This window comes from Phyllostomus hastatus, unplaced genomic scaffold (assembly GCF_019186645.2).
Source record: "Phyllostomus hastatus isolate PE091 unplaced genomic scaffold, TTU_PhHast_1.1 phas_contig_40, whole genome shotgun sequence".
NCBI classification, from domain to species: domain Eukaryota; kingdom Metazoa; phylum Chordata; class Mammalia; order Chiroptera; family Phyllostomidae; genus Phyllostomus; species Phyllostomus hastatus.
In genome coordinates, this window is record NW_025333872.1 from 95,749,367 (window position 1) to 95,774,610 (window position 25,244).

The 25,244-nt window shown below is 51.9% G+C and overlaps 1 protein-coding gene across 2 annotated transcripts in view; it reads left to right on the top strand.

Moving 5' to 3' along the window:
• Positions 1–25,244, top strand: part of MAP3K4 (mitogen-activated protein kinase kinase kinase 4) — an 84,133-nt gene that overhangs the window by 16,200 nt on the left and 42,689 nt on the right. For both annotated transcript variants that reach the window (XM_045843077.1, XM_045843078.1), the window contains exons 2-3: positions 13,014–13,204; positions 19,033–20,396. In XM_045843077.1, the coding sequence (XP_045699033.1) occupies positions 13,014–13,204; positions 19,033–20,396 (1,555 nt within the window). The remainder of the gene's footprint in view (positions 1–13,013; positions 13,205–19,032; positions 20,397–25,244) is intronic.

Sequence of the window (25,244 nt, forward strand, 5' to 3'; positions counted from 1 at the left end):
ACTTGCTACTCAGAAAGAAGTAGGCCGTACAAAACCCTCAGTGTTTTTCTCATTTAAGTTGTCACCGAGCTAGGTCTCCCCAGGCCTGCATGGAGCTGGGCTCTGTCTTCCCGAGTCTAACACCTTTCCTTGCGGCCGAGGCCGTCTGGGCTTGGTGTGGTTAAGTCAGGCAGGGGAGTCGTCTGGTGCCTGTCGCTGGGGAGGGCAGCGTCTGCTGACCTGGGCATGGGGGGCTGGGCCCGGGTTAGTCCGGGACTCCGGTTCTGCGCCGACACTTTGCTGTGGGGCAGGCGCATCGCCTTTGCGCCCCCCTTTGGTGCTCTGTGACCCAGGGGTTCACCCAGGGTGACGGTGCCTGTGGGGCTGGTTGGAAAGTCAAGTGGGTAACATCTGCAAAGTGCCTGGGTGTCTGGTGCGTAATAACAGGTGTTTAGTAATGAGTGCCTCTCGCGGTCGGTGGGGCTGGCCTCCTGGGCAAGGAATCCTTCCCCGAGGCGGTGGCGTGAGGCCCTGCCGGGACTGAACGAGGTTGCGTGTGATGGTATGTAGCGTGCTGCCCGGCAGGCGGTCGGTGCCGGGACTGGGTTACAGGCCTTGCAGCTGACCGAAGCACGAGGAGGGGTCCGGTGTGTGTCCCGGTGTCGGAGCCGCCATTGTCAGTGGCATTTCCTCGCCCACCAGTTAAAAAACCTTTAAAGCCACAATCACCAGTTACAGTCAAAAAGAATTGTTTGATTTTATAGTTAACATTGCACTTTTCCATTTAGTCCTGGCTCCTGGTCGTTTATCCTTGTGGAGTGACACCAGATTTACCCAACATTGTCATGGAACTACTCCATGTGGTGTCATTAGCTTAACTCCTAAGGTGAACTTTCAACCTCAGACTGGCTCAGATTGGGGACGCTTGCAAAGCTGGCACAGGCTTCCCCTGTGTCCCGGGCCCGGTCTCTCCCATCACCAAACCGCCGTGTGCACCGGCCACCGCAGGTGAGCAAGGTCAATGCGTCGTCATCTCCCGAGCTGGGCTGCATTCGCATCCCCCCCCCCAGTGTTCTTCTCCTGCCCCCTCAGACCCCACCCAGGACGCACATCACATCGAGTCCCCGTGGCCCCCGGCTGTGCTCAGACGTGCTCGTCTTGATGGTGGGAACGGTTTTGAAGAGCGTCGGTCAGGGGTTTCGCGCACTGCCCCTCCCTTCGGTTTTGTCTGCCGTTCTCAGCGTGGTTTTCCTGGAGTTGGGGATTTTGGGAGGACGGCCACAGAGGTGAAGTGTCCTGGTCATGGCAGAGGGACTTGGGCTCTCAGCGTGAGTTGTCACCGACGACGCCGGTTACCCCGCTCACCGGACGGACAGCTGGTAGGAGGGTGTGCGCCGGGGTTCTCCGCGCCCAGGTCACTCGTTTTTCCTCCTCCCCACGCTCTCCTCCTCGGTATGAGTCACGGGGGTGGGGGGCAGCCCACACGCAGGGGTCACAGGGGTCAGGAGTCCGACTCTGCAGCCTCCAGAGGGGACTGTCTGCGTAAACACCAGGTTGTTTCTGTGTGGGAGGCTGGTCTCCGCTCCCGCCCCTGCATTCCTGCAGCAGTCACTCTTCCCGTGTGCACTGGGGGGGCGGGGTGTGACCCGGTGCCGCCGGGTCCTGCGCTTCGTGGCTCAGATCCTCGCAGCTGCGGCAGCGGGCGCCCTGCCCCCGAGTCCTGTGGACTGCTCCCGCGGGTTGGTTCTGGGATTTTTTTTGAGCGCTTCCTCCCTTGCCGGGACTGCGGCTGCTCCGGCTCCGGCTCCGGTCACAGCCTCTGGGCCCCGCCCTGCCCCGAGGCCGTCCTGCCCGAGTCAGTGGTCGTTTCTCCCGGAGGCCTGGACCTTCCCCTGGAGCAGGCCTGGGAAGCCCCGGTCTGATCCCAGACGAGGGAGCTCTTCTGGCTGACGGCAGAGGCAGAGCCGGGCGGGAGGTTCGCCGCCCACGTGGCCCCCGTCGCTGCTCCCGCTTTTCGTTCCCGTGCTCCCGCGCGTGCGTGATTCCCGCGCATGCGTGTTTCCCGGGTGCGTGCTCCTGGCGGGTGGGCCCGCCCTCTGAGTGCACGTGTGTGTCGTAGGGCACACGTAGGGTGAACCACTTTTAAGTCCAGACTCTAGGAAGGAAGACGGCGTGAGCCGAGGAGGCTCAGACGGCGCGTCCGTTCGCTGCAGAAAGCGGCTCTTCGGCTACCTCATCTCTGAGAAGGACCGGGAGGTGGTGCACGGCGCCGAGGGTTCCTCCCACAGATACATTTGATTAGAACTCGGGAGCTACAGAGAGTTCTCATTTGAAAGAAGGGAGGCCGAGGGAGTTCAGAATTTTTTTTTACTACCTCTGAAGTTTTAAACATCTTTCCTGTTTCTCTACACTCTCCGATGCTGTGTGTGCACGTGGTGCGGCCCCACGCTCTCCACCTGCACAGCCCGAGCCGTCTGCCCCTGCTCCTCAGACAGCCTTCCGGTGGGATCCCTGCTTTTGTCCTGCCTTGCTTCCTCTTTTAGGGGTTTGTTCCTGTGGTTGGCAGGTCATTGCGAAGCGCGTCCACAGTGAGACTGACGCAGTGCTTATGTTTCCTCCTTGCCCTGAAAGGGCTCCTTCCCACCTGTGCTCTTTGCGGCACTCTGCCGGTGCACCAGGTGGTGCGTCTGGGGAGGGCTCTTGCTCCAGGGGGTCGTCTCCTTGCTGGTCTGTGGCGCATGTAATCCAGCATTGGTTTCCAGAGCTCTGGGTAGCGACACGCTCACGCAATTCTTTGGAGGTGGTAAGATCTAGTGAAAGTAAGAAAGCACACCTGAAAAATGTCTTACTTTTTGTCCACTTAAGTTCTCACCTGTTTGCAGCAAAATTGCAGAAATACCAGAAGTAATCGTCTTTTATCTGTAGTATGACTCATGTATTTAAATACCCAAAGCATTTCTCCTCCTCCCCCTCTCTCTTTTTGCTTTAGTTCTTTTTGGGTAGTCTTTTGGTTAACCCAAAGTAGGAGATAATACGAAGTCTTTAAAATTTTTGTTAACATTTATATAATTTTATACATATATTTTCTGAAAGTTTTCATCTGGAAGTATTTTATAAACAGCTTCTAATTGTTTTTATTCCTAATGATGGAGTAAAATTTCTCCACTTGGGGTCATTTTTCTTTATATATTGGTTTTCTGTCTTTATGTGTTCTTTGCAGTGAGGACTAGAAAGGGTATATGGTGCGTAAACCCGTGAGTAAAGTAAACGACCTCTGCCGGAAGGCCCAAGTCAGGCAGGCCTTGTCCACTCACCTCCCCGCCGCGTGGCGAGACCTGGCCCGCCCGCCTCGCCTGAAGAGCGCCCAGCCAGTGCGCCCAGCATCGTGAGAGTGGTGTCCAGCGGCTGCTCGCTGGGGTGCCTGAGGTTTCCTGTTCCCACCAGCGGAGCCCTGCGCTTATCAAGAGTTGCTGGTTTGTTCCTGGGTCTCTTTAGCTCTCTTGTATATTTTCGTTGTAATTGCGTAATTGAGTACACTATTCTACGATTATATGGCGTGTTTGTGCAGAAGAGACTTGTAGTTGCTGTATAAACCAATCTGGGATGCTTTGGAAAGTCTACAGATAGGTCACAAAAAGAAAACTGTCATCAAGTTAGGTATAGGAGAGAACTGCTCAAGTTCAGGGAGAAAACCCACAGACGCCCCAAAGCAGTGCCCCCCGGAGAGCTGACTTGCGGCTTCTTTCAGGGACTCGCGCGCACAGGCACGGCCGTGGCCGTCGTCAGAGTAGTGAGGGCTTCGAACCTGTTGGTGGCCTTGCAGGGGATGTCCAGTGTCGGAGTTCTGTGTGGGTGTCAGTGATCTGTCACAGTTTAACGAGCCGTCCCAAAGCTTCATGGCTTCGAATAAAAACCACTTCTTATCTGTTATGGTATTGAGGTTCTTCTGCTTCTTACGGTGGCAGCTTGGGCCCAGGGACAGCTGGGAGGTCCAAAACGGCCTCCCCCACCAGCTGGCAAGCAGGCGCTGGCTATCTGCTGGGAGCTCGGCGAGGCTCGGATTCGCTGGGCCCCCTTCACGCAGCCCCTTCCCGCAGTCTCCCCTCCTGGCTAGGCTGGGCTTCGGCAACCACTAGCCTCGGGATGGCTGGACTTTTGACACGGTGGCCAGGTCCCTCCCTCTGGGGTACAGAGGTGGCCTCCTTGAGGCCCAGGCCCAGCTGGCCCAGCGTCACTGCTGCTACGTTCCACGGTTACAGCAGGTTGCAGGGGCATTCTAAGTTCAAGGGTAGGTGATGCTGCGGAGGGTGGGAATGGCGGGAAACCTGGTTCACGGAGGGCTACCACGGTGACCCCCACAGGGACCCCCACCACAGACGTCCCAGCGTCTGTATCTGCGTGCCTCATTTTTAATGCTTTATATATATATGTACACATACACACATACACACACGTATATATACATATACACACATATGTATACTTAAAACTCACAAATCACAAGCCCTAGTGACAGTTGATAAGGAGGCTTCTAATAAATGAAAGTGTTTACAAGGCAGCTCATTATAATAATATGATTAAAACTTGTATTCTTACTGATGAGCATGGCGACATAGGGGTTTCGGCCCCTGTGGCTGTAATTCCGCATCCTTACTCCTTACCGCCCACCCTCCGTGGGCGTTGGCACCTGGGGTTGCAGTGTCACTTAACACTGTTGTCAGAAATGATCAGTCTTTGATTCTTGTAGCCTTTAAAAAACCACGTTCCTCAGACAGTGGACTATTATTGGACTGTAATAGAACTCAGACAGTGATTGAGCCTGCCACAGCAAAGGTGAGTCGTTTACCTCGCAAACGAATGCGTTCAGCAGGCGTTGGTGGGCACGGGACCGGCGCCAGGCGGCGTCGCAGTCACGGGAGAGACAGCGACGTGGGCTTCCGGTCCGTTTGGGACAGTTTCTTGTTGGTTTTCATTGGAAACGTCTAAAACGAATATCCACCTTTGTTAAAGAAAAAGATGAACGTCAGTAAAAAACAGAAACAAAAGTGTCTGGAAGCCATAACCGAGGCTCACCAGGCAAGTGTGTGCGGGCCTCGCTCCCTGAGTCGGTGCGGGCGTCCGACAGCGACGGGGGGAGGCCTGGGCTTTGACGGCAGCTCCCTGGGGCTGGGCCGCACAGGCTCCGTTGAAGGCTGGTGTGCATGAAGGCTGGTGTGCATGAAGGCCGGTGTGCCTGAAGGCCGGTGTGCAGGAAGGCCGGTGTGCAGGAAGGCCTGCTGGCTCACCGGTGGCCTGATGGGCTCTCACAGGGCGGCCCGACGTGCAGGCTCAGCGTTAGCTCAGCTCCCTCTCGCGTACACTGCACGAGTTCCCAAGGAAAGAAACCTAGAAACTCCACACTTCGGCCGGCCCCTCTCTCTTTCCCGTTTCCCCCAGTGGCAGGAGTCTCCCTCCACTTACTGCCTCACAGAGAATAGGGCCATGGGGAGGTGGGGGTGGTGGCGAGGGTCTTCCCCGGGTGAGTGCTGCGCTGTGCTTCGCAAGTGGGTAAAATACTTTATTTCTAAGGACTTTGCTAAAAAACTTTGGATCGAGTTAATCTTTAAGGGCTTTTGCAAAACCACATATTTTCAAACTGACCTAGTCCAACTTCATTTTGTAGATGAGCTATTTCAGCCGCCATGTGGTTTACCTGCAGTGTCAGAGCAGCAGTGTTCAACCCCAGCTAGAGTTTGTGTCTTGTCACAGCAAAAAGTTTGCTTTAAAAACTGCACCAAACCCTCTTGCATTGAGTTCAAGACATATTTTTCTTAGGTTCTATGTCAAGTGAGTAGTACTTTAGCAAAGTTTTCTGTTAGAAGAGCGAAACATTGTTTTTTTAGAAGTTTAGTGCCTTAGAAGGACCTTTCACATTTGTGAGTTTTTAAACACGAGTAAGGCAGATGTTTCAGGGCGGCGGATGTAGCCCTTGTACCGCTCCCCTCATCCACAATAACTGGTGTCCATGGAAACGTTCTGAGCCAGTCAGCCGACCACATGAGCTCATTTCACATGAGCTAATACCCAGTGAGGCTTTGGATGCTTTTGGTTAGTTAATGGAAGCAAATTCTTTTGAACTTAACCACTAGTATTTATTTTTCTAGACTCTATGTAAATTTTTTTTAAGAAAACAAGAATAAACTTTTGCTTGATTTTTTTTTTTCCCTCCCACCTCTCATTATGTATTTCTTCTTAGCTAAATCTCCTAACCTAAGTTGTTTTTCCCTGGTTGCTTCTGACATTTTTCTCTTCATCACTGGTTTTCAGCTATTTGGTTGTGATGTGCTTATTCAAAAACTGGTAGTTTCCTTACAGTTCTTCTGCTTGGAGTTTGTTGAGCTTCTTGGACCTGTGAACTTACGGTTTTCTTCAAATTGGGAAAATTTTCAGCCCTTATTTCTTCAAAGATTTTTTTTTCTTGCCTTCCTTTCTTGATTTCGATCCCAGCGGCACACATGGGGGTGGGCAGAGGTGGGTTTACGGGTGCGGGTCTGTGGGACGGAGTTTGTTCTCGTGTCGCTGGTTCCTGCCGTGCTGCTGCTCCTTCCCGTCCCAGCCCCAGCCTGTCTCTCCCGGACCCCTCAGGACCCTTTCTGTGGCTGCGTCTTCAGGTTCACCAGTGTTTTTTCTTTTGTGCCTAATCTGTTTTCAATCCCATCCAGAGTTTTTCATTTCAGATATATTTTTTATCTCTATAGCTTCCACTTGGGTCATTCCCGGTATATTTCTGTTGCTATTTTTGCTGGTTTGGGTTATATCTTCCTGTTTGTTTGGTAAGTTTTGGTAGGATGTCAGACATTGTAAATTTTGTTTTTGGTTGCTAGACTTTTAAATAATTCCTTTACATAAGGTTGGACTTTGTTCTGATACGTAATTAAGTTTTAGTAAGTCACTTAGATGGAATGTAAACGGATATTTCCAATGAGTATGAGTACCATTGGGCTGAGTTAAAGAAATCCTAAGGAAGCATTAAATGTATAGCTTCACCTTCACGTAAGGCTTGTCCTAAGGGTCGTTGTGATTATGAATTGCAAGTGTGGTGACTGGCAGCACCACGTGGTGCTTTTTCCTGCCTCCCGTGCTGTGATGCCTAATGAGTAAGGAGGGGTGAAATACATGATATTTTCTCTCGCTTTAATATACTACGCATTACAGTACTTGCCTTCACTTCCATGTGATTCCTTTCTTTAAACTTGTACCAGATTTATTTAGTGCCTGTTAAATATTTTTTTGAAAAAAAAAAAAAAGAAAGACCAAAAATTTTGTTTGAAAAACGTTTTAAATTTATTTATATTTGTTGGGGTGGCATCGGTTAGTAACATTACGTAGGTTTTAGGCGTGGAGTTCTACAACTCAGCGTCTGTGTATTGTACCGTGTGTTCACCACCCCGGTCGCGCCTCCTTCCATCACCGCGTGTCCCCACCCGCTGCCCCTGTACCCCCTCTACCCCTTTCCCTCTGGCCATTGGCCGTATTGTTTTCTGGATCTCTGAGGGTTGTTTTTCTGTTTGTTTGGTTTTTTTACTTGATCTCTTCACCTTTTCCACCCAGCCCTCCAGCCTCCCTCCCCTCAGACAGCTGTCAGCCTGTTCTCTGTGTCAATGAGTCTGTTTCTGTTTTGTTTCTTCGTTTATTCTGCTCATTAGATTCCACATGTAGGTGAAGTCATATCGTATGTCTTTCTCTGACTGGCTTAACTTAGCGTAATGTTCTCCAGGTGCATCCGTGCTGTTGCAAAGGGTAAGATTTCCTTCTTTTTCTATGGCCGCGCAGTATTCCATTGTGTGAGTGCACCACAGCCTTTTCATCCGCTCGTCTGCTGGTGGGCACTGGAGCTGCTTCCACGTCTTCGGTGTTGTAAGCACTGCAGGGATCACAGGCGTGCGTGTGTTCTTTCGAGTTAGTGTTTCAGGTGCCTTCGGATATATTCCCAGAAGTGGAATTGCTGGGTCAAAAAGCAGTTACAGTTTTAATTTTTTGACAGCATGCTAACTCCATGCTGTTTTCCACAGAGGCTGCCCCAGTCTGCACTCCCACCAACAGTGCACGAGGGTTCCCTTCTCCACGTCCTCCCCAGCACTTGTTTGTTGATGTGTTTATGACGGCCATTCTGCCAGGTGTGAGATGGTGTCTCATTGTGCTTTTTATTTGCATCTCTCTGATGATTAGTGATGTTGAGCATCTTTTCACATGTCTGTTGGCCACCTGCGTGTTCTCTTTGGAGATGTGTCTGTTCCTATCCTTTACCCATTTTTTAATTGGATCGATGTGTGTGTGTGTGTGTGTGTGTGTGTGTGTGTGTGTTGAGTTGTATAAGTTCTTTATAAATTTTGGATATTAACCCCTTATCACATGTGTCATTGGCAAATATTTTCTCCCATTCAGTGGGGTGTCTTTTCATTTTGTTGATGGCTTCCTTTGCTGTACAAAAACTTTTCCGTTTGATGTCGTCCCATTTGTTTATTTTTTCTTTCGTTTCCCTTGCCTGAGGAGATACATCAAAAAAAGTATTGCTCAAGAAAGGTTTGAGGTTTTACTGCCTGTGTTTTCTTCTAGGGTTTTATGCTTTTGAGTCTAACATTAAGTCTTTAATCCGTTTTGAGTGTATTCTGTGTGATTCTTTATGTATGCTGTTAGGATAATGAAATAATGTGGAAATAACTTTGAACTCAGCAGTTGTTTCTTGTGTCTGTGTGATGGGATAAAGACTGAGATAGGCGACTTTTTGCATTGTAATAAATGCACATTTGAAATGAGATCTTCAGCCTTTACGCAGTTATTACAGGGGTTTACTTTTCTACTTTTAGTTGGAGAGTACAGCCAAAAGAATTTTTTCCATGTGTAGAGAAATACTGGGTTGGTCAAAAAGTTTGTTTGTTTTTTTTCCATAGGAAGGCTTTAGTAGCACTTAGTTGTCTTTAACTTCCTTTGAAACAATTTTGTTAGATTGTGTTGTGACAGCTGTCCTATCAGCATGCATTTAAAAAATGATCAAAATTGGTGAATTTTTGTGTAGCCATTTTAGTGTTGAAGAGGTAAGAAAATATGCAACGTTTTTGGCATTATGCTTTATTGTTTCAAGAAAGGTGTAAAAACGCAACTGAAATAAAAAAAAAAACCCCGTTTGTGCAGTGTGTGGAGAAGGTGCTGTGACCAGTGGAACATGTCAGAAGTGGTTTGTGAAGTTCCGCGCTGTGGACTGCTTGCTGGACGGTGCCCCACGGTCCCGTAGACCAGCTGGAGTTGACAGCCATCAAGCTGAGACGTGGAGAACAGTCGGTGTTACACCACGTGGGAGACAGACAACATGCTCAAAATACCCGAATCAATACAGTTACTGTCAAACAATGAAAAATGTGTCTCTGATGCAGACACCGGCCTGCAGTGTCTGCGGTGTTACGGATGAGACACGAGATAAATTCACACGGACGTCTGAGTCCTGTGGAGGAAAAGGGACGGCATGACCACTCTCTCAAGGGGAGAGCACCCCAGTTCTTCCCTTCACAGGTTTTTATTGGCTTTTAAATTGCACAGGAATACAGGTACAGCTCATTAATCATTGCCAGGCAGAAAGGATCAAATGATAGATAGCATGCAGAGAACTATTAAGGCTCATTCTGAGTCAGCGTCTATCAGCTTAAAGTCTACAAAACTTTGGGAAACAAACTCATTTCCTGCTTGGGCCTTTAAGATTTAATTAAGAGCATTCTTAGCAAAGCAGGTTTCACAGGAGTTTACGTATTCTTTCTCAGGCCTGATTACCTGGGGAACCCGCCCTTTCCAGCACAGGGCTGCACCGCCCTCTGTCATTGTTTCAGGATTAAGTCAGGCAGAGGAGGCAAGATAGCCAAGAAATTGGGAGACTTCTCGAAGACAGAATGAGGACTCAGGCATTGTCAAAGCTGAGGGGCGAGGGTCCAGCACCCCTTTCTCTGTGGCCCCCCAAGTCCTTCCCTGGGGCCTCCCCATGATCATGCCTGTCTTAGGTTGTTCCCTCCTTGGGGAATCTTACCCGTCATTGGCTAACTGACCAAGTATTGGGGGCCAGTTATGGAAAAAGCAGAAACGGCACCCCTGTCAGGGAGATAAGTTTTGTCTCGTCGGTGGCTTCTGGTCCGAAGCTCACTCCCTCAGCCTTAGCCGTGGGGGGGTTGCAGCTCCTGAAACCAGGCAGGGCGGTTCCCCACATGTCTTATTGTATAGAAAAACCATAAAACCTTTTAGCGAACCCAATATTTTGTCCGCAGTTGGAGGAGAGTATGAAACTTTTTTTTTAGTGTCCTCAAATTAAATTCTTCGTAAAAGTTAACTAAATTTTTATTAAACATACTTTCTTAGACTCTTTTGGTCTGTTGAAGCATAAAATTTGTCTCCGTGTGGACTAGACCAGGGGCATGTACCTGAAATAAGTTGTCCTGAGGTCGTGGCTGTGGGTGCTTGCCGGTAGGAGACGTGGCTCACGGAGGCGAAGACGCTTCAGTCCCTCTTCAGGAGACCCTCCCCCGCGTCCACGGGTGTTTCTTTGCCTCCTGCGCCCACACACACTGCCACTGCTGTGAGCTGGCGGGACACGCCCCACTCCGGCGCCCGCCTGCCTGATACGGCAGCGTTTTCCGCGGAGCCTTCCTTTCCGTTCTCCTGATTTATTTGAATCCTCACACCTGAATTTCTTGAACTATTTACAACGTTAACCTGCAGAATTCTAAGTTAGTCTTCTCGTTAGTCTCAGAAAGTTCCTCGTGTGTGCAGGGCGGTCCAGTCAGGCTGGGGCGTCTTCTGCCCCTTGAGTGCGCGCTCCTGCGCGGCAGAGGCTGTCCCGGGCGAGGCCGTGTCCACTCCCCCACGCCCGGCTCCGTGCTTCTGTCCCTCCGGTGCCCCCTGTTGTCCGGTCCGAGGTAGCCGACTGACTAAACGTCGGTGCTCTGGTTCTCCGGTGATTGCCATTCTGATATGTGAAACGTCTCATTGTGGGAAGTGCTGAGTGGATTTGAGCACTGTGCTGGAAACCACTGGAGATACAAAAGTAATCAAATAAGTACGAAGTCCTTTCTTACCATTGACTGTTACCTGAAGGGGGAATTGGAGGAAAAGAGTTCTGACACTGAATTTGAAAGAATTCAGAAACTGTTGAAAATGTCAGAGTGGTTTCCGGTCTTGCATGCTGCTGAACTCAGCGGCAAACTGCTCTCTCAGTGCCCAGCAGACGGTGAAGAACTCGGGTCCCCTCGGCGGCTGGCGAGCGGGTGCGGCGGCTCCGAGGCCTGGAGGGCGAGCGGCATCGATCACTTACTTGGGGCCACCTCCCTCTGTTATCGCTCCTTGACTGAGCACGCGCCGTTGGATTTAGTCTCTGGCGTGGAGGCCAAGTGTTTCTTAGGCTTATTTGGTACATGTGCAACGTCGAGATTGTAAATGTCTGGACTAAGGCCCACGCAGCTAGTAACGTAGACAGGCAGAGTTTGAACCTAAGTCGCCCCTCACACCACAAAGCCTTTGCTGTTAGTCATTCCAAAAGCTGTGCTAATGACCACCAGCACAAATGTCTGTTGTGTGACTTGTGAGACTTCGATAATAAGATAGCCTGAGGGAGTAGGTGCCTTTAAAACTTATTTCTGAGTTTCCTCCTGGTTTAATTGGCTGTCGTTAGCTTTCAGGGTGTTTTACTTGCGTGTGCTACGGGTGTACACATGGGTGTGGGCAGGCACGGCAGAGTCTCGGGAGCAGTTTTGTCTGGTTAAAACTCAGCTTTGACCCGTCACGGGGCTTCTTCCCGGATCGCAGCACTGGGCATCCGTGTAACAGCGCAGCATTTTCAGTTTTGAAAGATAATTTATTTTCTAAAGTTTTATTTGTCAGACCGATTCCATATAATGGTATCATACATTTTAGAGTGTTTTTTTCCCCCTCAAATTGTTGAAATAGATTTGATTTATATCAGGATATAAACTGCCAGGAAAAAAACTGGATGTATCCTGGATATAGTTGTCAGGTTTATAAAATATGAAGTGGCTGTGGCTGGTGGGGCTCAGTGGATTGAGCACCGACTGGCCTGCGAACCAGAGGGCCGCTGGTTCGATTCCCAGTCAGGGCACGTGCCTGGGTTGTGGGCCAGGTCCCCAGTCGGGGGTGCGTGAGAGGCAACCACACATTGATGTTCCTGTCTTTCTCCCCCTCTTCCCCTCTCTAAATATAAATAAATAAAATATTTTAAAAATAAAACTGTATTTTATAAATAATATTCAGATTGATAAATGTTTGAAAGGAACTTGATGGCTGATTGGTTCCTCCTAGTCTGCTGTTCTGGAACTGCATGCGTTCCCAGTTTACAGCATTGGGTTTCACCTTGCTGGCTTTGCAGTGATACCACAGCATTGTTCTCTGAGAAGTGGCTGAGGACAAGGGGTTGGCAGGCAGTGTTTGCAGAGGACAGAGTAACGGGGAATTGCGTTTGGAAGGCGAAGACAAACTAATTTCTTCTCCTTTCGCACAGCGTCCTTCCTTCCTCCCACACCCGTCCCCCCTCCCCCGCCGGCACTGCGGTGTCGACCAGAGAATGCGGACGAGCTGACCGCTCCGTTTGGCCGCCCGGCTCCCTCGAAGTGTCCCCATGCTTTCTGTCTGGCGTCCTTCAAAGGGAGGCGCCCAGAAGCCCAGGGCGGGGCTCTGCAGCCCGCGCACCCATTCGGCTGGTGCCCGCTCGGTTCCGCTCGCTGTGTGTCCTTTAGTTCTCGGCTCTTTTTCCCTTAGCCTGTAAGTGCTCTGTGTTAAACTTCATTCGTGTTACAAGGAAGCCTCCAGGCGACAGACAGTGTGCGTCACTGCCCGTGGGTAAGCGCGGCCGTGGGCCATCCTCGCCTCCCTGCGTGGAGGGAAGAGAAGGGCTGGCGGTGGCGCCGGGTGGGCTCGGCCACGGGAAGGCTGTAGGAAGCGTTCTTAGGAGAAACTCACCCGTGACGGTGTTCCTGAGTGTCCCCTCTGCTCCCTGCCCCTCACAGGCAAGAGGGCCCACGGGGGCTCCCGGCGAGCGGGAGCTCGGAGTCCGAGGCGGAGGAGCTCCCGGAGGAAGTGAGCACGGAGAACCTGTACGGCGCCTCCCCGCCCAGCACCCCTCGGCAGATGAAGCGCATGTCGGCCAAGCACCAGAGGAACGCCTCGGGGAGGCCTGCCGGCCGCTCCAGCTTGAAAGGTGAGCCTCGCGCGTGGAGAGACCCCCCCCCGGGGGCCACCCAGGGTGCTTCCGGTCCGCAGGCTTTGTGCACCAGCACCCACTGCCCAGGCCTTTCCGCCCTAGCGTGAGGCGTTCCTCTTATTTCATTTCCGTTTTAATGCTGCTTTTCCATGCAAGTTTTTCATTTTTACCACTAGCTGTTTTATTAGTAAAGGAGAAATTAAGTCTCCCGAGATAGAAAGGGTTCTCCTGAGTAATTGTTTTTTCTTTTTTTAAGATTTTATTTATTTATGGTATTTTTAGAGAGGTGAAGGGAGGAAGAAAGAGAGAGAGAGAAACATCAATGTGTGGTTGCCTCTCGTGTGGCCCCCATTGAGGACCTGGCCTGCAACCCAGGCATGTGCCCTGACTGGGAATCGAACCTGTGACCCTTTGGTTCGCAGCCTGTGCTCAATCCACTGAGCTACAGCAGCCAGAACCCAAGTAATTGTTCAAGTTGCTTGCATTCCTTTGAGTGCAGAGGAATAAGGGCTCGTGGAAGAGGCCAAGGGTGGGCGAATGGACACACTCATCCCGGGTGGCTGCGGGTGCACGAGACAGGGGCCTTCTTTTTTCTTTCTTCCTCTTGTTTTCCATTTCCATTTATGCCCTGAAGCCCCCACCCCTGCCCCACAGCCTCCATCCACGCTGCTGTTGTCCATGGCCGTCTTGTTCCCGGGGGGTCTCATGGGCTGAAGCGCCTAGGCTCTGGCCCCCAGCCGGGACGAGCGCAGCGGGTCATTCAGGGGGTCAGCGCCAGACTTTCCTCCCCGGGAGTCCCTGGGTGGCTGGAGACCCCTGCTTTCTGCCCGTGACCATGAGGCTGCCCTTGGAGCGCAGGGCCCTCTCTCCCGCTCAGCGCACTGCCTAGGAGGTGCACCACGCCTCGTCGCCGTGGGCAGCTGCTGAGCTCTTCTTTCCCCCGTGTTTGGGACCCCACAGCTCCCGGAAGCTGGGAGCGCTCTCCGTTTTCACTTCTTCTCCTGGCGCGCCACAGCTGTTCTCGTCCGAGGGGTTGACCAGGTCACGGCCGCCTGCCGCCTCCATGGACCCTGCTTTCGGGCATGGAGACCCAGGTCACTGGGGCCTGTGGTGTTAGAATTTCCCTGTCAGTTTCAGCAGCCTTGTCCTAAAATGGATCGACCGATGGCATGACCTCCTGGGGTCCGTCCGTCTGTCGCGTGCACAGGGCAGGGCTGGGGACTCTCCCCGCCCCAGGCCCGCTGCTGTCGTCGGGCCCGGCCCCGTTTCTGGCTCCTGCAGCCCACGCTCTTCCCCGTCCCTCCGGCCTCCCCGCCCCACGGCCGTCCCCACGGTGCTCCCTCCCCGTGGTGAGTGGGCACGCTCCCTCCGTGTGCCTGTCATGGCCGCTCCTCGAGGAGGGAGGGGGGCGAGAGAGAGGGAGGGGCTCTCTTGTGCTTGTCTGCTCGCGTGGAGTCGTGTCCCAGGGGGGTTCCTGAGGGAGCCCTGTCTGTCGTTCTGTCGTTCTCACAGGGGCGGTGTTCTTTCTCCTTCCTCTGCGGCCTGGTTTGCCACAGGGGTTACACTTCGGCCTGCGCTGACCCCTGTGGAAATGAATAGCTTTCCATTGCAATTTCTCATCTTCAAAATCAATTGTTCCTTTTCTCCCATAAATTTCTCCATCCAGTTGAGAAGACGGAACTCCGCATCTCAGACGGCGCCACGGGAGCAGCGTGGCAGTTGGCGCGTGTGCGCTCTGCGGTGGCGAAGCGAGGCGCGCCGGAGCTCCTCCGCCCTCCCACCCCTGGGGGCTCCCACCGGTTTGCAGCGGGGGTCGAGAGTGCAGTGTGCCCCTTCTGTAGGTGCAGGAGCCGAGGCCAGGGGTTGTAGAGCGGCTTCTCTCAGGCCGGGAGGCTCGAGGGCGTGGCAGGACCTGGCGTGGAGCTGGTCCCCGACGTGCACGGTCCCCTAGCCTGCAGCAGGGGCCCAGCTCCCGTGCACGCAGCCCGGTGGCCGACTGGCCGCCCCTGCCGCGGCGGGCACAGAGCCAGTCCCTGTGCACGTGGCGACCTCCTCTGTCCTTGTGGGCTGCGTGGGCGATGGAAGGAAGAGGGAGGTTGTCGCTCTCCCTCCTCAACTTTTTCACTCGTCTATTCCGGGAAATTACAGAATGTGTGTAGATCTGCAAGCGGTCTCAGAGACGACTTGCTCCATTCCTGCCGTTTTCCAGGTAAAGGAGCGGATGCCCCGTACCCCGACTCGTAGCTGTCTAAGACGCCGGACACCAAAATCCTAAATAACTGTGTCCTTTTTCAAAAGATGATGTGTGTATTGTAGGAATTTAGAAAAGGTGGGGGTTCTAGGGTTTGGCCGAGGAAGTTGCACGGCGGCACTTGGGCCGCATTCTTCTGGCTGCTCGGGGCCAGCCCAGAGTCAGCGTGGCAGGGGACAGGCAGGCCTAGCGCCAGGAGGGGTGGCTGTGCGGTGATTGGAGCGCCTGTCCGCTCGCTCCTGCCCGCGTGCAAGAACTGGGGGGGTCCAGCATGTGGTCAGTTGCACAGCCTTTGGGCCTTGCAGCCCCTCCCTCGTAAGTGCAGGCAGCCTCGAGAATCCCGGAAGGAACACAAGGACAAGCAGGTGACTGCTGTGCACTATTTTGTGTGTGTGATGGCAGATGGCAGCCATTGTCGTGAACTGTTTAAATGGACACGATTCTTTAGATATTTTTACTATTCATAAAAATTAAATCTATAAATTAGCAGCCACTCTCTTCTTGTCTGCCTTTCTCTTTTTATGCTTTTCTCTGGCTTAAAATACCCTCTCGCCCTCCTTGCTACCCTTGGTTAAGCAGAATCCATTTTTCAAGGCCCTTGGTCAAGTCCTCAGTCTCACTCGGAGCCTTTACAGGTGAGTTAGGCTGCTGTGACCTCTCCTCGGTGTCCCACCCTCTCTTTGGTCAGCCTGTGCTGCCCCGTGAGCAGCTTTGTGTGAGGGTGGCGTGGCGGTGCGGATGGGTTAGGGTCCCAGCCCTGACACCTGTCCGACTGCCTGCGCTCAGTGGTGGTTCCCGTCGTGATGCTGGGGTGAGGGCTATGGCAGTCTCTGTAAAAGCCCGACCTTGACAGTGAGAGGACTGGCGAAAACAGTGTCCCCCTAAGGTGGCGTCATTCTAGCCACGCTGACTTGGAGACGCGGGGAGCGGGCCCAGGGATCTGAATGTCAGCAAGAACCCGAGTGATGGTTAATGTTCACTGGGACCAGAGCACCTTGCGTTCGCAGGTCCCGAAGGCCAGACAGTGCTCTTCACACACATTGTTGATCCAGATACTAAACCATTGCTTTTCTGAACACAAAAGTACAAAAAGTTGTGTAAGATACCGTTTTTTGCTGAAGTAAGGTAGGCTTACCAAAATTTGTAGGTAATCAATGACGTTTAGTTTTCTAGGCGTCCTAAAATACCTGTCTATATACATAGAGGCGGGACTGTGGCATTTATCGGGAAGCACTTAGTAGTTGATGCGCCGTCCCAGGTTTGCCCTGCTTCTGTTCTGCACACTGTTCTTGGATGTTCTCATGCACTATCCTGTTACTAAAGGACGTCTTACAGACTGATGATGGCCCAGTCCGTGTGTCTAAATTTCTCTCCTGAGTTTAAGACGCGTAAGTCAGTCACGTACAGTGTCCTGTAGGCGTGTCAGATTCAGTGTATCATTATCTTTACCCCCAGCCTCACGCAGTGACACCATGTATATACCACTCAGTGTTTCAGAGACACAGCGCGTCTCAAACGGTGAGATATATGGTCGTTAAATCTGGAAGCACTTGCTACCTTGCTTGCCAGTAACCACTGATGTGTGTGTCCTGCGTTAACAGAGGTATAAAGAACACTGTTGCACAGAACAGCAGCAGGGAGGCAGAGGGCTGACTGGGCAAGTTTTTTATGAACGAGGGTTGGTTGGTAAGCATTTCTAGCTGGAAACAGGACAGTTGTGAGGAGGTTTCTTGAATGGACGGTATAGAAAGTTTTAAGACATTCAGAAGTAAAATAGATTAAAACTGCTGTTAAAAATAGCATCATTTAAAAATATTCCCAATCTAATAGTTTCATATTAAAATAAGCACAAGTCCCTATAGACAAAATCCTTTTTGAGGAATCATAAAGGCAATTACATATACGGTGAATCAAGTTGGGAGTGCTCCTAGGAATATGTGTTTTAAAACTCTTATTTCACAACTAATTTGATTTAATGTGGGGTGGTAAACACACAGTACAGTGTGCAGATGATGTAATATAGAATTGCAACCTGGAACATATAATTTTATTAACCTGTGTCACTCTAATAAATTCAATTAAAAAACTAATTTATTAGGAGGTAGCTTGGTCTTTAACAAATTTTCTTTGGTTAATTGATTTTGAGTGCATTAGTCTGTAACCCATATAAATATACACTATTTCATTACATCTCAAGGCGTACTGTATAATATGTACTAAGAAGAAATGTTTACAATTGATGACGTAGTATATTCTTATACTTAGAATATTTGTTATTTATTGGAAGAACTCCTTTATACTTAATATTTAGGTGTATACTACTTTAATGTGTATCTGTATATATGTATGAAAATGTAAATGAAGTACATTAGTGAATGTTTCTAAAACTGAAGTCATGTCACCACTCATTACAACACACACTCTAGTTTTGGAGGTGTACAAACACAACACGCGTGTCCCAGAGTCAGTGACACAGAGCGTGCGTGTGTGCAGGGCGCAGGGGAGCCTGGGGCGGTGCTGCGGGTCTGGGCACTGCCAGGCCGGGAAGGAGGAGGGGAGGCAGGCCCCCCGGGAGAGGCGGGAAGAAGGCCTCCTCCGGTGGGGGGGGCGCTTGGAAACACGCGGGCTTCCTCTGGAGCGAGCAGAGCTCTGAGGCCGCAGTTGGAAAGCAGTGGTTCTGGGGGAGAAGAGAACCCCGAGACCGCGGCATCTGGAAAGCGGCAGAAGGAGGGGCTTCGGGAAGGTGTAGGTGTTTAACCGTGTCGGAAGGGCCAAGGGGAAGGGGTGTGTGTGTGTGCGGGCTTCCATTTCAAAGCTCGGGAGTTGAAGGAGTTTTTTGCCGTCGTTGGAGGGAAAAGCGTGACGCCTGCTTTCCTCGCGTTCACTGTGCGTGAAGCGTGCCGGGACGACGGGCCGGGCGGACTGCACGAGGTTAATTGGTGCGGCCTTCGGTTTTCTCAGCGTCGAGTTTGAAATGCCGTTGCCTGTTTGTTCGTGGCCGAGAAGAAACCGGGGAGCAGAGTAAACCGAGGTGTCGTTTTTGCCCGTCGTCTGTCTTTCAGTTTCCTGCGAGGAGTGCCTTCAGCATTCTTCCCTCCTCTCCCTCGTTGTTCCAGCAAGGGAAGCGACCCAGGAGACCCGTGATTTGCTCTGAGTTAACTCGTCTGGTTGAGGAAAAGGGAGGACTCCGAGGTGTTTTCTGAAGCAGGTTTCTGCGACATCTGCCGCACGGCTGCCCCGTCACCGGGCAGGCGGTGGTCGGTGCCGGCGTGATGGGCTGGGCGGTGGCGCCCCGTGGTGGCGTCGAGGCGCACAGCCGCGCCGGGTCAGCGGTGGCGAATGTTACGCCGGAGCGAGTCTAACGCCGCAGGGAGAGTGGGTCAAGTCCTTCTACAAATGTAGAGAGGAGTGTTAGATACATACCTGTTTTTTAATTTTCAGCGTATCATGTAATTTTTTTCTCCAGTAACAGCCTGAAGATATGCAAGTGCATGTGATTGTCAGCTTTATCGAAAATATTGAGAGTAAGCTCTGTGTTTTCTAGTGACGTACTGTTATGCTTATTTTTTAACAGAGAAGACGAGCGCCTCGAGCCAGCCGCCGCACAGGGACACGGGGAAGGCCGGGGAGAACGCGGAGGAGCACAGCTACAAGCAGGAGAAGAAGATGCGCGCGGCCATCCGGACGACGGAGCGCGACCACAAGAAGAGTGCGCAGTGCTCCTTCGTGCTGGACGCGGTGGGCGGGCCCCTGCCCAAGAAGCCCATCCCGGACGTGGACCTCAACAAGCCTTACCTCAGCCTCGGCTGCGGCCACGCCAAGCTCCCGGTGTCCGTGCCCGTGCCCATCGCGCGGACCGCGCGGCAGACCTCCAGGACCGACTGCCCGGCGGACCGCCTGAAGTTTTTCGAGACTTTACGACTTCTGCTCAAGCTTACCTCGGTCTCCAAGAAGAAGGACAGGGAGCAGAGGGGACAGGAGAGCACGTCCACTTTCTGGTTTAACCGCTCGAACGAGCTGATCTGGTTAGAGCTGCAGGCCTGGCACGCGGGGCGGACCATCAACGACCAGGACCTCTTTCTGTACACGGCCCGCCAGGCCATCCCAGACATCATCAACGAAATCCTGACTTTCAAGGTTAACTACGGGAGCTACGCCTTTGTCAGAAACGGGGCCAGTTTCAATGGGGCTCCGCTGGAAGGGCAGTGCAGGGCCCCTCCCGGGACCAGGGCCGCGGGTGACCCGACGTACCACGAGCACCTGCGGCGCCAGAGGGTGTCCTTCGAGCAGGTCAAGCGGATCATGCAGCTGCTGGAGTACATCGAAGCACTTTACCCGTCGCTGCAGGCCCTGCAGAAGGACTACGAGAAGTACGCCGCGAAGGACTTCCAGGACAGGGTGCAGGCACTCTGCCTGTGGCTGAACATCACGAAGGACCTGAACCAGAAGCTGAGGATCATGGGCACTGTTCTGGGCATCAAGAACCTGTCAGACATTGGCTGGCCAGTGTTTGAGATCGCTTCCCCCAGGTCGTCCAAAGGCAACGAGCCGGAAGACGAGGGCGACGACCCGGAAGGGGACCTGCGAGAGCTGGAAAGCAGCGCGGACGAGAGTGGGGAGGAGCAGGCCCCCGATCCGAGGGTCCCCGAGACGGGGCAGCCCGCGGAGCACACGGGCCCCCTCCCGCCGCAGGGCCGCGCGCCGAAGAAGCTCCAGAGGGTTGCGTCGGAGGACGATGCCGGCGGCTGGGGGCCCGCGGACGGCAGCGCAGAGGCGGGCTTCCGCAGACACTGTCTGACTTCCATCTACAGACCGTTCGTGGACAAGGCGCTGAAGCAGATGGGCTTGCGGAAGCTCATTTTGAGACTCCACAAGCTGATGGACGGTTCCCTGCAGAGGGCACGGGTAGCCCTGGTGAAGAGTGACTGTCCCGTGGAGGTAGGTCCCAGAGGGCGTCGTGCGCTGTTGTCCCTAATTCCCTCGCTGCTTGTAAGTGACAGCGTGTGCTGGGTTGCGTATTGCCTGCCTTCACAGTCTCGAGGGTGTGAGGGCGTAAGCTGCAGTTTTTTTTTAAGTGCGGGTTTAAACATTTCTGTCTCGTTGTGGTAAGTGGGGAAAGGGATCACTGCACAAAGTTTGGTGACTTAGGTGTAAGGCGGTGTGTGGAGGGGAGAAATGCAGCCGTAGAAATGTGGGTTGGAGAGGAACGGACCGGGTGTGAATAAAGGGAGGGAGCCGCGTCCTGGGCGACCACAGCTGAGTGTGAGTCAGTGAAAAGCCAACGAGATGCTGAAACGCTTTTACCTGAATGTGGCATCCAAGGTCATGGGTGTGTGGAGTTCTCCCTCCCTTCTTCTTCACAGTAGCTTACTCCTTTTCCGAGAGCGTGTCCAGTGTGGCCACCGGATGTTGAGGAGACGTGAGGTGTAGGGACCTGGGAGAACGATCGAAGGAAAAAGGCGCACGCTGTTTGGGGAGGGTTAGCCCTGGTGACGGAGGTCCAAGGGAAGTCTTAGTTATTTTCTTTTTTAAAAAACATTTTATTGATTATGCTATTACAGTTGTCCCATTCTCCCCCTTCACTCCCCTCCCACCCACATTCCCCCCCTTTAGTTCATGTCCATGTGTCATAAGATCTTTCGATTCTACATTTCCCACACCATTCCTGCTCTCCCCCTATTTTCTTCCTATTGTCTATGCTACTTATTCTCTATATCTTTTTCCCCTCTCTCCTCCTCCCACTCCCCTGTTGCTAACCCTCCATGTGATCTCCATTTCTGTGGTTCTGCTCCTGTTCTCTGTTTGCTTAGTTTGCTTTTGTTTCAGGTGTGTTTGTTATTGAGTTTGATGTCTTTTTTTACTGTTCATATTTTTTATCTTCTTTTTCTTAGATAAATCCCTTTAACATTTCATATAATAGGGGCTTGGTGATGATGAACTCCTTTAACTTGACTTTATCTGAGAAGAACTTTATCTGCCCTTCCATTCTAAATGAAAGCTTTGCTGGATAGAGTATTCTTGGATGTAGGTCCTTGCCTTTCATGACTTGGAGTACTTCTTTCCACCCCTTCTTGCCTGCAAGGCAAGGCAAGGTCTCTTTTGAGAAATCAGCTGACAGTCTGATGGGAACTCCTTTGTAGGTAACTGTCCCCTTATCTCTTGCTGCTTCTAGAATTCTCTCCTTCATTTTTATCTTGGCTAATGTAATTATGATGGGCCTTGGTGTGTTCCTCCTTGGGTCCAACCTCTTTGGGACTCTCTCAGCTTCCTGGACTTCCTGGAAGTCTATTCCCTTTGCCAAATTGGGGAAGTTCTCCTTTATTATTTGTTCAGATAACTTTTCCACTTGTTGTGTTTCCTCTTCCCCTTCTGGTACCCCTATAATTCAGATGTTGGAACGTTTAAAGGTGTCCTGGAGGTCCCTAAGCCTCTCCTCGTTTTTTTGAATTCTTGTTTCTTCATTCTTTTCTGTTTGGTTGTTCCTTTCCTCCTTCTGGTCCACTCCATTGATTTGAAACCCAGTTTTCTTTGCATCACTTTTGGTTCCGTGTACATTTTTCTTCATTTCACTTATTGTAATCTGCGTTTTTTCATCTAATTTATGACCAAAGTCCACCAATTCTGTGAGCATCCTCATCACCAGTGCTTTGAACTGTGCATCTGATAGGTTGACTATTTCTCGGTTACTTAAAAAAGTTGGCTCTGGCGCTTTTAACTTTGTTTGAGTCATCTTTTTTATTTTATTCCATTTTTTTCTTTTGGTCTGGTCGCACCTGTTACGTATGAGGGGCGGAGCCTTAGGTGTTCACCCGGGCGGGGCCCCTCAGTCTCTGGGTTGTGACGTTGTAGGTGGGGGTGGGGTCGGAGAGGGGACAGTGGCCCCCGCTCCGCTCTCCCCAGGACTCCAGTCCCCCTTGCCGCTTCCCACAAGCAGATTGGTCCCCTCTGGTGCTGGCTCCCGGGTGAGTGGGCTTGTGCACCCTCTCGGACTCTGCGGGTCTCCCCAAGGAGCCTCCTGTGAGGCTGAGAGAACCTCCCGGCCTCACCTTCCACAGGTGTTTTCAGTCGGTGCCTTCAGGCCTTGTTTCCCGGCGCGGCCTGGGTCGCGCTGCCCGTTTTCGATAAGTTCTGCGTGAGAACATGCGGCTGCGGACGGCCAGCTGCCTTGTGCGTCTCACTGGGTCTGCCCCTTGCCTCCCGCGCCCAGGGTCTGCCACGGGTCCGTCGGCTGCGGTCTGCGCCCCGCGCCCCGTGCCTGCCAGCCACCGCTTCCTCCTGCCGGGACCCCCGACCCCTCTCCGTAGGCCTCCGACTCCGCGCCTCCTTGCCGGAATGGATGCATGGTATTCAGACGTCCGTTCGGTTCCTTTCTCTCTGTTCTGGTTGTTTGTTGTTTGTAAATTCTCGTTGTCCGTAGTTTTGGTTGCGCGAGGAGGTCCAGCGCGACCACCTATGCCTCCATCTTGGATCCTCCCATTCAGCCTCTTTTTAATTCTAATAATTTGTTTATTGTGTCTTTTGTGGTTTCCGTTAAATAATCTGGCCTGTGAGTAAGAACAGATTTGACTTTTCCTCTGGAATCTGTACACATTTTGTTTATTTATTTAGCCCTACTCTTCCGGGTGGAAACTGGAACACAGCTGGCAGTAGTCTTAAACAAGTCGGAAAACTCTTGGGCACTCCTCTCTCATGCCGGCTGAAATCCCAGCGAACTAATTGCCGGCTCCCTCTGCTTGGCTGCCCAACACACCTGGTCCCGTTGGTTCTGCTTTCTCCCCCTCCCTCTGCCCACTCCTCTCTCCCACCGGCTCTACTTTATTCCTGGCCCCCCTTACTTCTCTCCCGAGTTACTGAAACCGCCTCTTCACTGGTGCTACCTTCCAAAACATCTTCCACGGCTGCAGCTAAGTTCAGCTTTACAAAAGCTTGTCTAAGCATGCCGTTCCTGCTCACCACCCTCCAGTGACGCGGCGTCAGCTCAGTCTTAGTTATTTTCAGAGACGTGTTCGGCTGGTGAAGGTTTTTGTGAAAGGAGCCTGCCTGCCAGAGGAAGTGGTTTGAAGTTGGGTTTTGTACACTTTTTTTTTTAAGATTTTATTTTTATTTATTTTTAGAGAGGGAGGGGAGGTTGATAGAGAAACATCAATGTGCGGGTGCTGGGGGTCATGGCCTGCAACCCAGGCATGTGCCCTGACTGGGAATCGAACCTGCGACACTTTGGTTTGCAGCCCGTGCTCCATCCACTGAGCTACGCCAGCCAGGGCTGGTTTTGTATACTTTTCGATTTGACAGTTAAGAAAGTTAATTTCAAGACGTCACAAGCCGAAGGACGGCTCCTTGCAAGGGGGCACCCGCAGGGATTCTCCGCTGCTCAGGGCGGCGCGACTGCAGGGCCACCGTCGGGTGCTGCCCTGGAGGGCGCAGGTGCGCGCAGCTTCTCCAGGGCTGGTGTGCGCGGGCTCGTGGCTGAGAAAGGAGGGCCGGGATCGTGGAGCGCCCTCTGCCTGTGTGAGGCTGCAGTGTTACATTTTGGTCGCTGTGTGCCTGTGTCTGTTAAAAAAAAAAGCAACAAGCCAGTTTATTACACAATCTGAAAAAATTATTTTTAAACTGATGGGTCATGGGCCCCTAGGAGGCCTGGTCAAGCAATCATATAATACAGTATTTAATTATTTAATACAGTATTTAATTACAGATGGTTGCAGAATAAGTTGACACTTTGTAGCTATAGGAGCTTAGTTTACTTTGAGTTTTATTTTGATTAGAAATCTTAAATGTAAGTCTGTACCGTGATTTTCTTTTGAACAGTCTTTTAACTCTGAATGGTATTTTTATGTACATCTTTTTTTAATAGCGAATGAGTTGTATCCCGTTAGCCCGCACATAGCTGTTTTACAGTGAGGTTTTGTTACACCGCCAGCGTCACAGTCAGCGGAGCAGACGCAGAGCTGTGATGAGCAGCTGTGCTGTGTTTCAGACGGGACGCCTTACTGTGGTCTAGGTTCTCGGTTCAAGGGTTCACCTCCGACGAGGACGCCTGGACCAGACAGAGGTTGTGCTGAGTGTGTACCGTGAAGCCCTGGTTGTGCAGTGGTGAGAGCGAGGAGGTGTGGCAGTCTCATGCGGCTCTGCCTCGGTGGCTCTGGTGGGAGAGGGGCCAGCCTTGGTGCTGCTGCCCACACTCTCCCCCTCCCCCAGGCCCTCTGGGACAGGGACCCATCGCTGCTGACGCGGTGCTTTGCACCCTTAGGTGTGCTGGAACGAGAAAAGCACCGAGAACGAGCGCTCTACGTTTTGCTAGAACCTGCGTTCAGAAACGCAGCAGTAGGGTGCCGCGCTGGGGGACCTCCGGCAGAGGTGCGTTCCTTCCGTTGACCAAGCAAGACGGGACTGAAAAGGTTTTATTTTACCCTTGATGTGAAAGAAAGGAAACATACAAATTCGAAGCTTAATATGTGTGTGATTAAAGACTTGTTTATTAAAATCACCTGTAGATTGTTTTCTTAAAAAAAGAAATGAAGTACAGCCCTGGCTGGTATGGCTCAGTGGATTGAGAACCAGCCTGCGAACCAAAGGGTCACCGGTTCAATTCCCAGTCAGGGCACATGTCTGGGTTGCAGGCCAGGTCCCTCGCGGAGGGGCACATTGATGTTTCTCTCCTCTGTCTCTCTCCCTTCCCCTCTCTCTAAAAATAAGTAAATAAAATCTTTATTAAAAAAAATGGAGTACAGAAGACTCTGTTGTTTTAAATTTTGGTTTGTAAAATGTTGTGTTTGTCAAGTAATG